Genomic DNA, 14,549 nt, shown 5'->3' with positions numbered 1-14,549 from the left:
TGTTCTTATCTTAAGATGTCTTGAGGCTGGTGGAGAGTGTTGAGGAGGTCTCACAGGGAAGAGACCCTGGACCACCATTTCAAGAGCTGAGGAGAGATGGTGACAGGATGAAAAATAGCACTATAGATGGCGGAGTCATCCAACTGGCACCCTTATGGGCTGTCAGGCTGGGAAGGGACCAGAGAGACCTTTGGGACCCACCACAGTGTAGCCACGGACAGAGTCCCTCAGTTGTCTGCAAAGGCCCACAATCCTGGCCACACACCAGTATTCAGCTTCCTCGCAGAAAGGAAAAAAGCAGCAGAGGAATAGGAGAAAGTAGCAGAGAGCGGGAGGGAGAGCCTCTGAACAGCACTCTTCTGGGCAGTCGGGCCAGGGGAAGACCCATGGAGCCTTCGGGACCCACTGCAGAATAGCTGTGCTATTCACTTTTAAGTGGCTGACAGAGGTCCAGTTTTGTTGAGAGTCATTAAAATGGAAGCCTGAAGCCAGGCAAGTAGTAGCAGAAGCAGTATGATTACCTCTGCTTCAATCCCAGACGAGCCCCCAATAAATGATGTAGGATTCTGATGCTGTGTTATGTGCATCGAGATCATAGTCGCATGAAACCGAAGAATGGAAGCAATCACTGGAGAGGTTGCAGAAGAGGATAGTTTATTAAAGCAAAGAATTACAGTTCCCGAGCGGGTCGGGGTACCGAAGCTGGGATGCCCACTAGCTAAGGCAAAGACTCGTTTTGAGGACAGAGTCCCAGAGAGCAGTTTCCAGGCTCTTGGCCTCAACGTGTAAAGGTGCTGGCTTGGGTAGTAGATGGCCATCAGCTGTTCCTAGTTGGTCATCAGCTGTAACCAGTTAGCCATTGGCCACTGATATAACTGCCATGGCTGGGCTACCAAGGGCAGATTGCAGTTAGCAAGGGGTTGTGGGTTGGTTGGTTGGTTGGTTGGTCCGCAGGCAGACAAGCGGACGGCAGATCATGGCTAGCAAGTGTGGTTAGCAAGCAGATGGCGGATTGCTAATCGCGTGGGTCCTACTTCCTATGTCTCACCAGGCAGCCAGTGAGACTGGGGTGCAGGAAGACACCTCATTGGGGTATAGGAGGATGTTTGCTTTTGTGTCTCGACCAGCTGCCATCAAGAATATAGTGGTATGACTCCCCTATCTATAACCCCGTTGGTGTTCCTTTTTGGCCTCATCGTATCCTGCGTTCTTGTGTGGGGAGCAGGACGAGAGACCCTGCATGACACTTGTTTTTATACTTTTTCTTATGAATCTAAGGAGAAAAGCTGACACCTACTGGTACATTTTTATCACCTTCTCAGCCTTGAAGAGAGGCTTCTGAGAAGGCTTTTTGAAACAAACCAGGACTGTTTGAACGGGACGTTTTGAAACAAACCATCTGTCTTGTGCTAATGATGTTTCTCAGGGCAATGACCGTGTAGATGTGATTGTGCTTGTTCATTCTACCAGGGAATTCCTGACAGCCTGAAGTCATGCTAACTAACCTGCCTCAATAAGTTAGGAGCTCAACTGTATCTCAACTGTATCTTTAAGTGTCGCTTACTTAAATACTATTAATATTAATATGTTTCACACTGTACAATAAAAGCATCCTGAATAGGTTAAATAAATTGAACTTTTATACATACAGTAGGAGAACTTTTTAAAATTATAATCGAATGAAATTTAGAGTTCATAGGGATTCAAAAGACCCTGGTGACGATCTGTTTGTCAAGTGCAGGATCACTTCCTGAGTCATTTTCACATCACCCTCAATTTCATCATGCACTGTCTTGTGTTTGTTAACAGTTATTTCATTCATGTATGTGAATCTTACTTCCCTTTATGCAAGTTCCCTCGTGTTAGGACTATGACACTTAAATGCACAAACCAATGATATGTTCGTTGGAAATTTCTAACTATTTAAGCTATCTTTTTAAGTTAATATTTTACGATATTTTTCTCTAGTGCATTACACTTGTATACACAAAAAGTGTGATGATTTTCAAATTATTAAGAACTGAAGAGTTTTTTTTAGATTAGCTAAGAAGAGTTACAGAAGGATTATAGAAACAACTTGGTAGTCATGGCACGAGCAGACTTCTTTGAATATTAGAGAAAGACAGTTGCTTCCCGTTTCACTCCACTGTAACAAATGTGCAGGAAATGAAATTTGCTGATGTTTGTAGATTGTGGTAAGAAGTGGAGAGCGATACAGAGATCTGATAGCACTCTGACTAATTCAAATGAGGTCAAGTAATGTTATTGTATAATACCTTACATTTATAATATTCTTCCAAAGATTTCAAAAAATTTTAAGTATATTATCCCATTTGATTCCACAAATATTCCATGAAGATAGGTAATGGTTGTCATCTTCCATCAGATTTCTGAGGATAAATTGAATCTTGTGAAGACTAAGTGAATTTCTAACTCTTGGGTATCAGTGCTGAAGTACAGATGTCCGAATGCCTAGTGTAGATGATCTTTTCTGATGACATTACATTGTCTTATTGAAATTGTGAAATACCTGGAAATATCTCTTAAAATTATGTATTCTAACTTGGTGGTGTCAACCAAAAAGATGGCTTCAATTATCACTATATAGATAATCCTCAAAAACAATACTTCTGGCCTTGACCTGACCCCTGAGTGGCAGACCCATATCTCTATTCTACGCAATTCTATGCGTCCATAAAAGGGAAGTGCATGTATGTTCATTAATATAGAAAGGTGCTCTATAGTTATTGGATAAAACATGTAAGTTGTAGAATAATGAAAACAATATGAGCTTGTTTAGCTGATAAAACCTGTTGATTATATCTCTACCCATTTATCTCTATCTGTCATACCTACCTACTGCATTAGCATATAAAAATGTGTGGAAATGGAATATTACTCAACCACAAGAAGAGATGAAATACTGCCATTTTCAACAACATAGATGGATCTTGAGATTATTATGCTAATCAAAGTAAATCAGAAAAACTTGAGAACCATGTGACTACACTTATATGTGGGATATGAAACTGAAAGCAACAAACGAACAAGACAAATAAGAAATAAAACTCTTAGACACAGACAACAGTTTAGTGGTTACCAGAGGGTAAGGGGGGAGGAGGATAGCAGAAGAGGGAAAAGGGCGTAAAATATATGGTGATGGAAGGAAAACTGTTTCTGGATGGTAAACACACAATGCAATACATAGATGACATATTATAGAAATGTACACTTGAAACCTATATAATTGTACTAATGTCTCACTAAATTTAATAAATAAATAATAAGAAATGTGTGGAGAAATATACACTCAGCTGTTACCATTGGTAGGAGGAAATGTTCAGTGAGAATAGACCATATATATATATCTATATATCTATATCTATATATCTATATCTAGATATAGATATAGATATAGATATAGATATAGATATAGATATAGGTATAGATATAGATATATAGATATATATATACACACACACACAGAGGGCACCAAAAAATGTGCAGTGGTACCTTGGTTTTCGAATGTCTCCATTGATGAACATTTTGGTTTACGAACGCCATAAATTTTATGGATCTGTGGTATCATTAGATAGTAAAATTCATGCTAATTTTTAGGAGTTGGTTTTAAAGGTCTGGAACAGATTAATCTATTTTGCTTCCATTGATGAACATCCAAGTTGCCTCCATATCTTGGCTATTGTAAATAATGCTGCAGTGAATATAAGAATGCACATGTCCTTCACAGTAATGTTTTGGGTTTCTTCAGATAAATACTCACAAATGGGATTACTGGGTCCTTCTTAGTTTCTTGTTACAGCTTTTGTTTAAAGGTCTGTTTTCTGTGGTATAAGTATTGCTACCCTAGCTTTTTTTTTTTTTTTTCATTTCTATGTTCATGAAATATCTTCTTCACACCTTTCACTTTCAGTCTTTGTGTGTCTTTTGATCTGAAGTGAGTCTCTTGTAGGCAGCATATGTACGAGTCTTGTTTTCTTACCCATTCAGCTACCCTATGATGTTCAATTGGAGCACTTAATCCATTTACATTTAAAGTAATTGTTGATAGATATGTAGTTATTGCCATTTTATTATTCATATTTTTTTTTACTTTTTTTTTTTTTTCATCTTAAAGTAGTCCCTCTAAGATTCCTTGTAATACTGGTTTGGTGGCAATGAACTCCTTTAGCTTTTTCTTGTCTGGGAAGCTCTTTATCTGTCCTTCGATTCTAAAGTATATCTTTTCTGGGTAATCTTGGTTGGAGGTCTTTGTTTTCCATCACCTTGAATATTTTGTGTTAATCCCTTAAGGACTGCAAAGTTTCTGTTGAGAATTCAGCTGACAGTCTTATGGGAGCTCCATTGTATGTAACTAACTGCTTTTCTCTTGCTGCTTTTAAGATTCTTTCTTTATTTTTAACCTTTGGCATTTGAATTATGATGTGTTTTGATGTGGGCCTCTTTGGATTCATCTTGATTGGGACTCTGTACTTCATGGGCTTGTATGTCTGTTTCCTTAGCCAGTTTAGGGAAGTTTTAGGTCATTATTTCTTCAAATAGGTTTGCAGTTCATTGCTCTCTCTGTTCTCCTTCTGGTACCCCTATAATGCAAATGTTGGTACACTAGAGGTTGTCCCAGAGGCCCCTTAAACTATCTTCGTTTTTTGTGTTTTGTTTGTTTGTTTGATGTTCTGATTGGGTGTTTTCTGCTACCTTATCTTTGAAATTGCTGATTTGACCTTCTGCTTCATCTAATATGTTGATTCCTTCTAATGTGTTCTTTATTTCAGTTGTGTTCTTCATTTCTGACTGGTTCTTTTTATGTTTTCTATCTGAGTTTTTGTGTTTTTCATCTTTCTTGAAATTTTAATTGAGATTACTGAGCATTCTTATAACCAGTGTTTTGAACTCTGCATCTGGTGAATTCCTTGTGTCAATTTTGTTTAGTTCTTTTTCTGGAGCTGTGTTCTATTCTTTATTTAGGACATGTTTCTTTGTATCCCTATTTTTGCTGCCTCCCTGTGTTTGTTTCTATGTGTTAGGTAGGGCTGCTATGCCTCCGGTCTTAGTAGAGTAGCCTTAAGAAGTAGGTGTCCTGTGGGGCCCAGTGGCACAATCTCCCTAGTCACCTGAGCTAGGTGCTTCAGATGTGTCCCTTGTGTGGGTTGTGTCTGTGTCTTCCTACTGTAGTTAAGGTTTGGTTGCTATTTGTACATCAGTGGAAGGGATTGTCCTTGGGCTTATTGGTTGGGAAGACTGGCCATGACTACAGTGGAGGAGTTGTTGTGAAGGTGCTGACTCTACAGAACAGGATTTGTTTTAGCAGAGCTCTGGTGCCTGCCCAGTCTTCCCTTTGGGTATGTCATCTGTGAAGATGGCCATGTTATGTTCCAGGTTTGTCTGAATCTGGTCACCAGGTATACCAGCCCCAGGGCCTCCAGGGAGGGTCCCCAATGAAGGACAATTTCAGCCACAGACTGTTCCCAGACCAGGGCCACCTGGCATGAGCAACAAAGCAATCCACAGATTGCCGCCACCTGTGCTGGGCTTGAAGGTGGCTCAAGAGGCCAAGCTGTGAATCGAGGCCAGGCCAGCTATAGCTAGCGCTGGGCTTCAAGCTTCTCTATCAGACTTATAGGACAGGTCAAGGCTAGATGCTGCTTGTTTGGGTTTTGTGAATCACTGAGAGATTTTTAGGAAGGTCTGCAGCATGAGCCCAGACAGGCTGTTTATATGGAAAAGTTACAAGAAGCAGCTTGGGTGTGCCCAAAATTTGAGTAGGGTGGAGTCTCAGGGAATCATTAGGGCGGGGTAAAGGAACGGTAATAACCAGTTTGGTGGAGACTCAAATATGGAGTCCACCTTCTTCTGCACCAGGAAAAGGAGAGAGCTCAACAAAGAAACAATGGCTTCCACCAGCTCCTCCATCAGGGAGAAAGCTGCACCTCCAGTGCTCACCCTGAAGCCAGAAATCTCAGTTCCTTCTCGTATGTCCCTGTCAACTTTTGAGCTGCTACTGCAACACTGGAGCTCAGTGCAAGTGAGTCCGTTAGCAAGTAAGTCCATGCACAGGTCCATTAAGGAGTCGTCTGTTACTCCAGTTGCACTTGTCTCACTCAGCCACAATCTCTGCTGGTTTTCACAGCCAGAAGTTGTGGGAACTTATCTCCCCAGCTCTGGAACCCTGGGCTGTGGAGCCTGATGTAAGGCTGGGAACTCTTGCTCCTCTGTAGGGAGAGGGAATTCTGCAGCTGAGATACGCCTCCTAATTTTTAATGGTCACATGTGGGTGTGGGACCAGCCTGTTCTGCATCTCTGCCCCTCCTACCTGTCTTAAGTTTGCTTCTTCTGTATGTCCTTAGTGGTAGGGCTTCTTTTCAGCTAGACTTCAGACAATTCTCAATGATGATTGTTCTGTAGTTTTTCTAATTTTGATGTGATTGTGAGGGGAGGCAAGTGCAGTGTTTACCTACACGGTCACCTTGACTAGAAAATCCTATGCCCTTTGTTTTAAAGTCTGTATTGTCTGATATAAGTATTGCTACTCCAGATTTTTGGTTCCATTTTTATGAAATATCTTTTTCCATCCTCTACTTTCAGTCTGTGTGTGTCTTTCAATCTGAAGTGAGTCTCTTGTAGGCAGCATATGTAAGGATCTTGTGTTCGTAACCATTCAGCCAACCTATGTGTTTTGTTTGGAGCATTTAGTCCATTTACATTTAAAGTAATTGTTAATAAATATGTAATTATTGCTATTGTATTCATAATTTTTATCTTTCTCCTCCTCCTCCTCCTCCTCCTTTTCCTCCTTTTCCTCCTTATGTAGTGGCCTTATGTAGCAGGTGTCCTGTGGGGCCCAGTGGTACAGTCTTCCTTGTCACTCCTCCTCTTCCTCCTCCTTCTTCTTAAAGAATTTCCCTTAACATTTCTTGTAATACTGGTTTGGTGTTTATGAACTCCTTTAGCTTTTCCTTGTCTGGAAAACTATCTCTCCTTCAATTTTAGATGATAGCTTTGCTGGGTAGAGTAATCTTAGCTGTCGTTCCTTGCTTTCATCACTTTGAAATTTCATGCCAATCACTTCTGTCCTGAAAGTTTTGGTGAGAAATCAGCTGATAGTTTCATGGGAGCTCCCTTGAAGGTAACCAACTGCCTTTCTCATGCTGTTTTTAAGACTGTCTCTCTGTTTAGGCTTTGGATTTTAATTATGATGTGTTTTGGTATTGGCCTCCTTGGGTTCATCTCTTTTGGGACTCTGCACTTCATGGACATGTATATCCATTTCCTTCGCCAGGTTTGGAAACTTTTCTCTCATTATTATTACTATTTTTTTTCAAAAAGGCTTGCAATTCTTTGCTCCATCTCTTCTCCTTCTGGTACCCCTATGATGCGAATGTTGGTATGCTGGCTGTTTTCCTAGAGGCCCCTTAAACTATTCTCACTTTTTCTGGATTCTTTTTTGTTTGTTGTTCTGATTGGGTGTTTTCTGCTACTTTATCTTCTAAATTGCTGTTTCAAAGTGTTGATTCCCTCTAATGTGGTCTTTATTTTAGTTATTGTATTCTTCATTTCGACTGGTTATTTTTTGTTTTCTATCTGCATTTTTATGTTTCCTATTTCTTTCTTGAAATTCTCATTGAGATCATTGAGCATTCTTATAACCAGTGTTCTGAACTCTGCATCTGGTGGATTGCTGGTCTCTGTTTCATTTTGTTCTTTTTCTGGAACTTTGTTCTTTCACCTGGAACATGTCCCCTTTTCTCCCTATTTTGGCTACTTGCCTTTGTTTTTTGTTTTTGTTTTTGTTTTTTTCCTATGTATTAGGTAGAGCTGCTATGGCTCTCATTCTTAGTAGAGTGGCCTTATGTAGCAGGTGTCCTGTGGGGCCCAGTGGTACAGTCTTACTCGTCACCTGAGCCCATTACTCCATGTATGTCCTTCGTGTGGGTTGTGTGTGCCCACCTGCTGTAGTTGAGGTTTGCTTCTTGTTTGCACATCAGTGGGAGGGTTTTACGCTCAGGCTGATTGGTTGTGAGGACTGGCTATGACTATAGTAGAAGAGCTATCATGCAAGGGCTGACCCTACAGAGCAGGATTCACTCTAGCAGGGTGCCTTCCCTTTCTGCCCTTTGAGTGTGTCGTCTGTGGAGGTTGCCTGATGGTGCTATGGTGTGGTCCTGGGGCCTGCCCAGGGCCCCTTTGTATGAGGTACAGAACAATCCACAAATGTCTTTCACTTGTGGTGGATGTGGAGGTGCTTGTGAGAGGCTAAGTAGCGAACAGAGTCTGACTGCTGGCTTGGGGCTGCTTAGCTAAAGGTAGGGGCATGCTGAGGTCAGATCCTGATTGTTTAGGGTTTGTGAACCTTTGAGAGATTTTAGGAAAGTCCTCAAATGAGTCAATATAAGCCTTTTGTATGGAAAAGTCACTGGAAGCATCTTGGGGCAGGGTCTCAGGGAACCAGTATGCAGTGAACAGTATTAGCTAGGTTGATGGAGACTTAGATATGGTGGCTACCTGTGTCTGCACACTGGGAGAAGTTAGGGCTCAACAAAGAAATAATGGCTTCTGCGAACACTTCTGTCAGGGAGAAAGCTGCCCCTCCAGCCCTTGCCTTGAATCCAGACAATTCAGTTCCTCCCTATATGTCCCTGGTGCGTTTTGAGTGGTTTCCCCAGTGATGGAGCTGAGAGCTGAATCCGTCAGCAAGTAAGTCCTTGTGTGGGTCCCTTAAGAGGAATGCCAGAGACTCCAGCAGCACGTTGTCTCACTTATCCACAGTCTTTGCTGGTTTTCACAGCCAGAAGTTGTGGGACTTCTCTTTTCAGCAGTGAAACCTGGGCTGAGGAGCTTATTGAGTGGCTGGGACCCCTTGCTCTTCAGGCGGACCTCTGCAGCCAAGATATCCCTCCTGATTTTTAATCCCCACATGTGGGTATGGGGATCAGCCAGTTCTGTGTGTCCACCCCTCCTACCAGTTTCAAATGGTTTCTTCTCTATATCCTTAGTTATGCAACTTCTTTTCAGCTAGACTTCAGGTGATTCTCAATGATGGTTGTTCTATAGTTTAGTTGTAATTTTCATGTAGTTGTGAAAGGATGCAAGTACAGTATTTACCTACTCAATCACCTTGACCAGAATTGAAGCATATGTTTTAAAATAGATCAGCACAAATCAAACCAGTGCCATTAAAATACACTGAATCACAAACTAATCAAGGTTGTGTGATACAGGTATAAGGACAGGCATATATATAGATAAATCGAATAGAACTCTTCATATATATATATATATATATATATATATATATATATATATATATTAAACTGATTTTTGAAAAGGGTGCACAGACAATTCATGGGTATAGAATAGTCTTTTCAACAAAGATTCCTAAGAAAACTGGATATCCACATGTAAAAGAATGAAGTTGGACACTTATTTAATACGAAAATTAGCTAAATTTGGAATAAAGACCTGAATGTAAGAGCCCGAACTATAAAATGCTTACAAGAACATGTTGGGGTAAATCTTCATGATCTTATATTTGGCAATACATCAAAAATACAAACAACAAAACATGAAATCGATAAATTGGACTTCGTTAATTTTTTTTTTTAAATTGTACCTCAAAGGGCACTATCAAAAAAGTGAAAAGAAAACCCACAGAATGGGAGAAAGTTTTTCCAAATCATATTCCACATAAAGTACTTGTATCTAGAACATATAAGTAAAACTTATGTTTCAGTAATGAAAATACAAATAACCTGACTAAAAAACAGGTGCAAAGAGGTTAGGTTAGACATTCCTCTGAATATCATATATACATGGACAAGAAACATGTGAAAAGATCCTTGGCATCATTAGTTATCAGAGATTTGCAAATCAAAACCACAATGAGGTACGACTTTCTACCCACTAGGATGGTCATATTAATATAATAAAACATAAAATAGTAAATGTTTGTGAGGATATGGAGGAATTGGAATTATCATTGCTTTTGGAAATGTAAAATGGAGCAGCCACTGTAGAAAAAAGTTTGGCATTTTACCAAAATGTTAGAATTTGGCCTAATGTTTTCACTCCTGGGCATATACTAAAGAGTAATGAAAACAGAACCACACAAAAACTATATAAATGCTCATAATAGCATTATTTATAATAGCCAAAGGGTCGAAATAATCTAAATTTCCATCATTTAATGAATGATAAATGATAAAGAATGAACTACTGGTATGTGCGATAACACTGATGAATCTTGGCAAAAAAGCTAGTCACAAAAGTCCATGTATTATGTGATTATCATTTATATAAAATGTCCAGAAAAGATAAATCTATAGATATAAAGAATATTAATGGTTACTTAAACTCAGATGTGTGTGGCAGAATTTAAGGGTGATAGCTAAAAGGTATGGGTTTCTTTTTGGGATGATAAAAATGTTCTAAAATTGATTGTGATGATGGTTGCATAAATCTGTAAGTATACTAAAAAGCAGTGAATTCTATACTTTAATTGGTGAATTGCATGGTATATAAATTATATCTCAATAAAACTGTTAAAAAACAAACAAACAAAACTGTAATGATGCCATTCAGTGAAAACTTCATACAATGGCCATTGTTGCTGGTCCAGGGATCACATTTTGAGAACCATTGAATTAAAAGAACTTCAAATTAACCTTTATTTTCTCCAAATTCCCAGTTAACTGGAGATCTCCATTCTCTGACAATTCTAGTTGAGATTTTATTATAAATAGCTGTGGGACATAATAGGTTGCCATAGGATTCCCCCTTTATAATTTAGACTCCCACTGTCATTGAATGGCAGTTTAAGAGCTTTATTCTTATTCTGCAGGATGAGGAAGAAGATCTCAGGACTGAACTCAACCTTTTGAAGAAGTACTCTTTCCACAAAAACATTGTGTCTTTCTATGGTGCATTTTTCAAGCTGAGTCCCCCTGGCCAGAGGCACCAACTTTGGGTATGTATTTAATTACCTTGATGCTATTCCATAAGAGTGTCGCTTGAGGACATATACTTTCATAAACTGAGATGCCCCTTTTGTGCACTTACAGGGAAAGTTAAGCATTCAACTTCTCAAAATAGTATGACAAAATGTTCTCTAATTCCTGGAGATGGGAGGGATAAAATATGGAAAAAAAATAACTTAAGTACCTGGCAAGGGGCTTGGGGGTAGGATGGTCGGGGGGGTGGGGGGGAACTCAAATGAACACTGAAAATATTTAACATATTTCTTTTCAAATATGGTTTTGCTGCTTTTAATTTTATGTAATTATTAATTTGCTGGTAAATTAGAGATATGATTAAGGAGACTGCTTGATAGAAATAATGATAAGTATCAATTCTAATTAGCATTTGATATGAGCATATGGGTGCATTTTAAGTGTTTGCTAAGTATATGCACTTATGTTTAAATATGACTCCTAGAAACTCTTTTCTAAATTTTTAGTTGACTTATCCTTTTCTTAGTCATCTTGCCTACAGTATCACAAATTACGGATCAATGAAGTATTTTAAAAGCTAACTGAAACCCACACTACAGTTACCAGAATTGTTTCTGCCTTCCACTATACAATAAAAAGTCAAATAAAAAAAAATTGAGCTTTGTTCAAGGATACCTTTATTTGAAAAAGAACATTTAAAACATAAGCAGGGGCTAGTGTACACTTGCTCCATTTCCATTTTCAGTCCAAGTCAAGAAATAGTATTTTTTCTAAAATTATGACTGAGACTTTTTAAGATGTTCAAATGTCAAGGAAAGATTCTGTTACATTTTATATAATGGGCTTTAGGAAGTAGGACAGTGGACATTATAGAAAGGTCTTCAACAAGACACTAAATTTGAAACAGTGGTTCTCAAACTTTATCATGCATCAGAATCTCCTGGAGGTCCTGATAAAGTAAGTTGCTGAGCCACACACAGAGTTACTGATTCAGTTGGTCTGGGCTGTGGGTCCGCAAAATTGTACTTTTTAACAAGTTCACAGTTGATGTTGATGCTGCTGGTCTGGATACCACACTTTGATAACCAGCAAATTTAGAGGTCTTTAATTTAACCCTATTTTCTCCCAAATGTCCAGTTAACTAAATGCTCTATTCTATGTAGGCAAATAACAAATAAATCTAAATTAAGTTGGGGAATGAGAAAGCCTTCCTTGGGAAACTTTTGCTTGAACTGAGTCAATTTGATTGCAGGTGGAGAAGCAGGGTATGGAAGATCTCAAAAGAATTTACATTTCAACATTAAGACTAGATTTATTATTCTTATTGTTTATTTATTTTTTTATAATTGTTTGTTTTTATTTTCAAATTCTAGATTATTTTTCTCCAAACTACAACTCAAAAGGAAAAACTATCAGTTGCATTCTTGTAGGCCATTTATTTTTCCCAAATTATTTATTTGTAAGAAATGTTTATTTTAAGGCTAATATTTTTGACAGTGTCTCATTCAGATTTTGCTTTATAACTCAGTTTCTCAGAAAATTTATTTCTGCCACCAGTGAATCAGGTGCCCAACTAGTAAATTTGCTTCCATACATTTACTAAGTAGAGGACTGACGGACATGAAGGAGAATAATCTATTATAATTAAACTAGCAAACTTTAAGTATGGGTTAAGTATGCATTAGTGCCCACGTCAAAACTGCTTTATCAATTGAACAAAAGATGTATTTTTTTAAACTATAGGCAAGTTTATTATTTCCATAGATGAAGGGAAGCAAAAGGATAAACCCCAAATCATGAATATTTGAAAAATCTACCTTATTTCCTTTTGGAATGCTAAGATTTTCTTTTCAGAAAATTACCCCCTTAATTTATATATGTTGACAACTGATATTATTGCTTGTCTTACACCTGAGTACAAACAATCTAATGAAATAGAAAAGAAAAAACAGCCTAACACAACCAAAACAGTTTCTGTTCCACAACAACCATCACTCAGGCTTGTCCCCTGCACGAGCTTCTTTCTAAAGGCATGTTCTCATTCTGTTTTCAATAAACTGAATGTTCTTCCTTCTCAGCATATCCAAAACTATGTATCCTTTAAGTCTTAGATCAAATCCCACCTCCTCTTTAAGTATCCCTGGTGTAGTTCCTGCCTTCCCTTCCTCCACAGATATTTGGATTTTTCCCAACTCTTTCTAATTCCACTACCCTTTGGAGTCTTCCACCAGACAATTAAGCTAGTCTTTGCAGTGTCTTAATCTCTAAACATTGTGTATAAATACAAGCCATATGGACTAAAACTCTCCAGCTATTTTCAGAGAATTACTTTTTTAATTCTTGATACTTTGCTGGCTTCCCTGCAGATGGTCATGGAGTTGTGTGCAGCAGGCTCAGTCACCGATGTAGTGAGAATGACCAGAAATCAGAGTTTGAAAGAAGATTGGATTGCTTATATCTGCCGAGAAATCCTTCAGGTGAGTCTTCATACAGTTTCTTCTGGCCTTGAAAAAACTTGGGAATAATATATACAGTATACCTTAGGACTGTTCATATAGGATAGTGGAATAATTTTAAATATAATCTCTGAATCAGGATACCAAAAAAGACCAAAAGGCTTTAGAGAAAGCAGATTTTCAGGTGATGTCCTTTAAGGTGGACCACGGATCTGTAACCAGATCCTTCCAGATTGTGGCCTTTAATGTCTCCGTCAAATTCAGATTATTGTATTCAGAAGGCCATGGACAAAACCACTGGGAGTGTTTATTATGATATTATGCTTGTTAGAGTTCTTTTTTTTTTTTTTTTTTTTTTTTTTTTAAGCATAGCACTGTTATTAGAGACTAAATGAAGGTGAGGCGGAAAGGAATGTTTTATAGAATGGCCCCAAACCATCTGAAATCATTTTGCAGACAGATACCCTCTTAGAAAAATTACCTACTTTTAAAACTTTCTTTATTTTGAAAACCAAATTGTATGAGAATGACAATCTTCTTGATCTACCAAACTCAAATTTTTCCTGTGACTTAAGTGCTTAGGATCACCCAGGAAGGATATGAGCAGAACTAAACAGCACTACTGATACAAAGTTAAAATGTCCTTCCTCCCATCTTAATTGGATTTCCTTGTGGTAAGAGCAGAAACTCTGGACTGAGTTTATATTCAGGTTCAACACATATCAGATGTGTGCCCTTGAGTCAGTTACTTAATTTCTTCAAATCCTATCTTTCTCATCTGTAATATGGAGTGATTTAGCACCTTCCTCAAGTGGTTGCTCTGAGGATTTAATAATCTCTTCCAGGTAGAGCACTCAACATAGTGCTTGGCAAAGAATAAGAACTCAGTAAATATTAGCTGTTTTTACCGTTACTGCTATTATTAATTCCCAGTTAGTATCTGGAGTGATCTCACTGAAGCCAGGTCACGGGTTAGTTTTAGTGGAGCCAGTGTGATAGGCCAATATAAACTGTAAATGCTTTAAAATGAATTTCCAAATTTCCCCACATTCTCAGCCTACAAGGTTGACCAGAAAATATTTTGGACTAAATAAATGGTTGGGTGAGGAATAGAGCAAAACAATGGCTGAGC

The 14,549-nt window shown here is 38.4% G+C and overlaps 1 protein-coding gene across 1 annotated transcript in view; it reads left to right on the top strand.

Annotated features, from left to right (window-relative positions):
- NRK (Nik related kinase) overlaps positions 1-14,549 on the top strand; it is a 180,149-nt gene that overhangs the window by 87,603 nt on the left and 77,997 nt on the right. The window contains exons 5-6 of the mRNA XM_033113197.1: positions 10,853-10,978; positions 13,328-13,438. Of these exons, the coding sequence (XP_032969088.1) occupies positions 10,853-10,978; positions 13,328-13,438 (237 nt within the window). The remainder of the gene's footprint in view (positions 1-10,852; positions 10,979-13,327; positions 13,439-14,549) is intronic.

This window comes from Rhinolophus ferrumequinum, chromosome X, assembly GCF_004115265.2.
Source record: "Rhinolophus ferrumequinum isolate MPI-CBG mRhiFer1 chromosome X, mRhiFer1_v1.p, whole genome shotgun sequence".
NCBI classification, from domain to species: domain Eukaryota; kingdom Metazoa; phylum Chordata; class Mammalia; order Chiroptera; family Rhinolophidae; genus Rhinolophus; species Rhinolophus ferrumequinum.
Note: the sequence above shows the minus strand (reverse complement) of the source record. Positions and strands in the feature narration are given on the sequence as shown.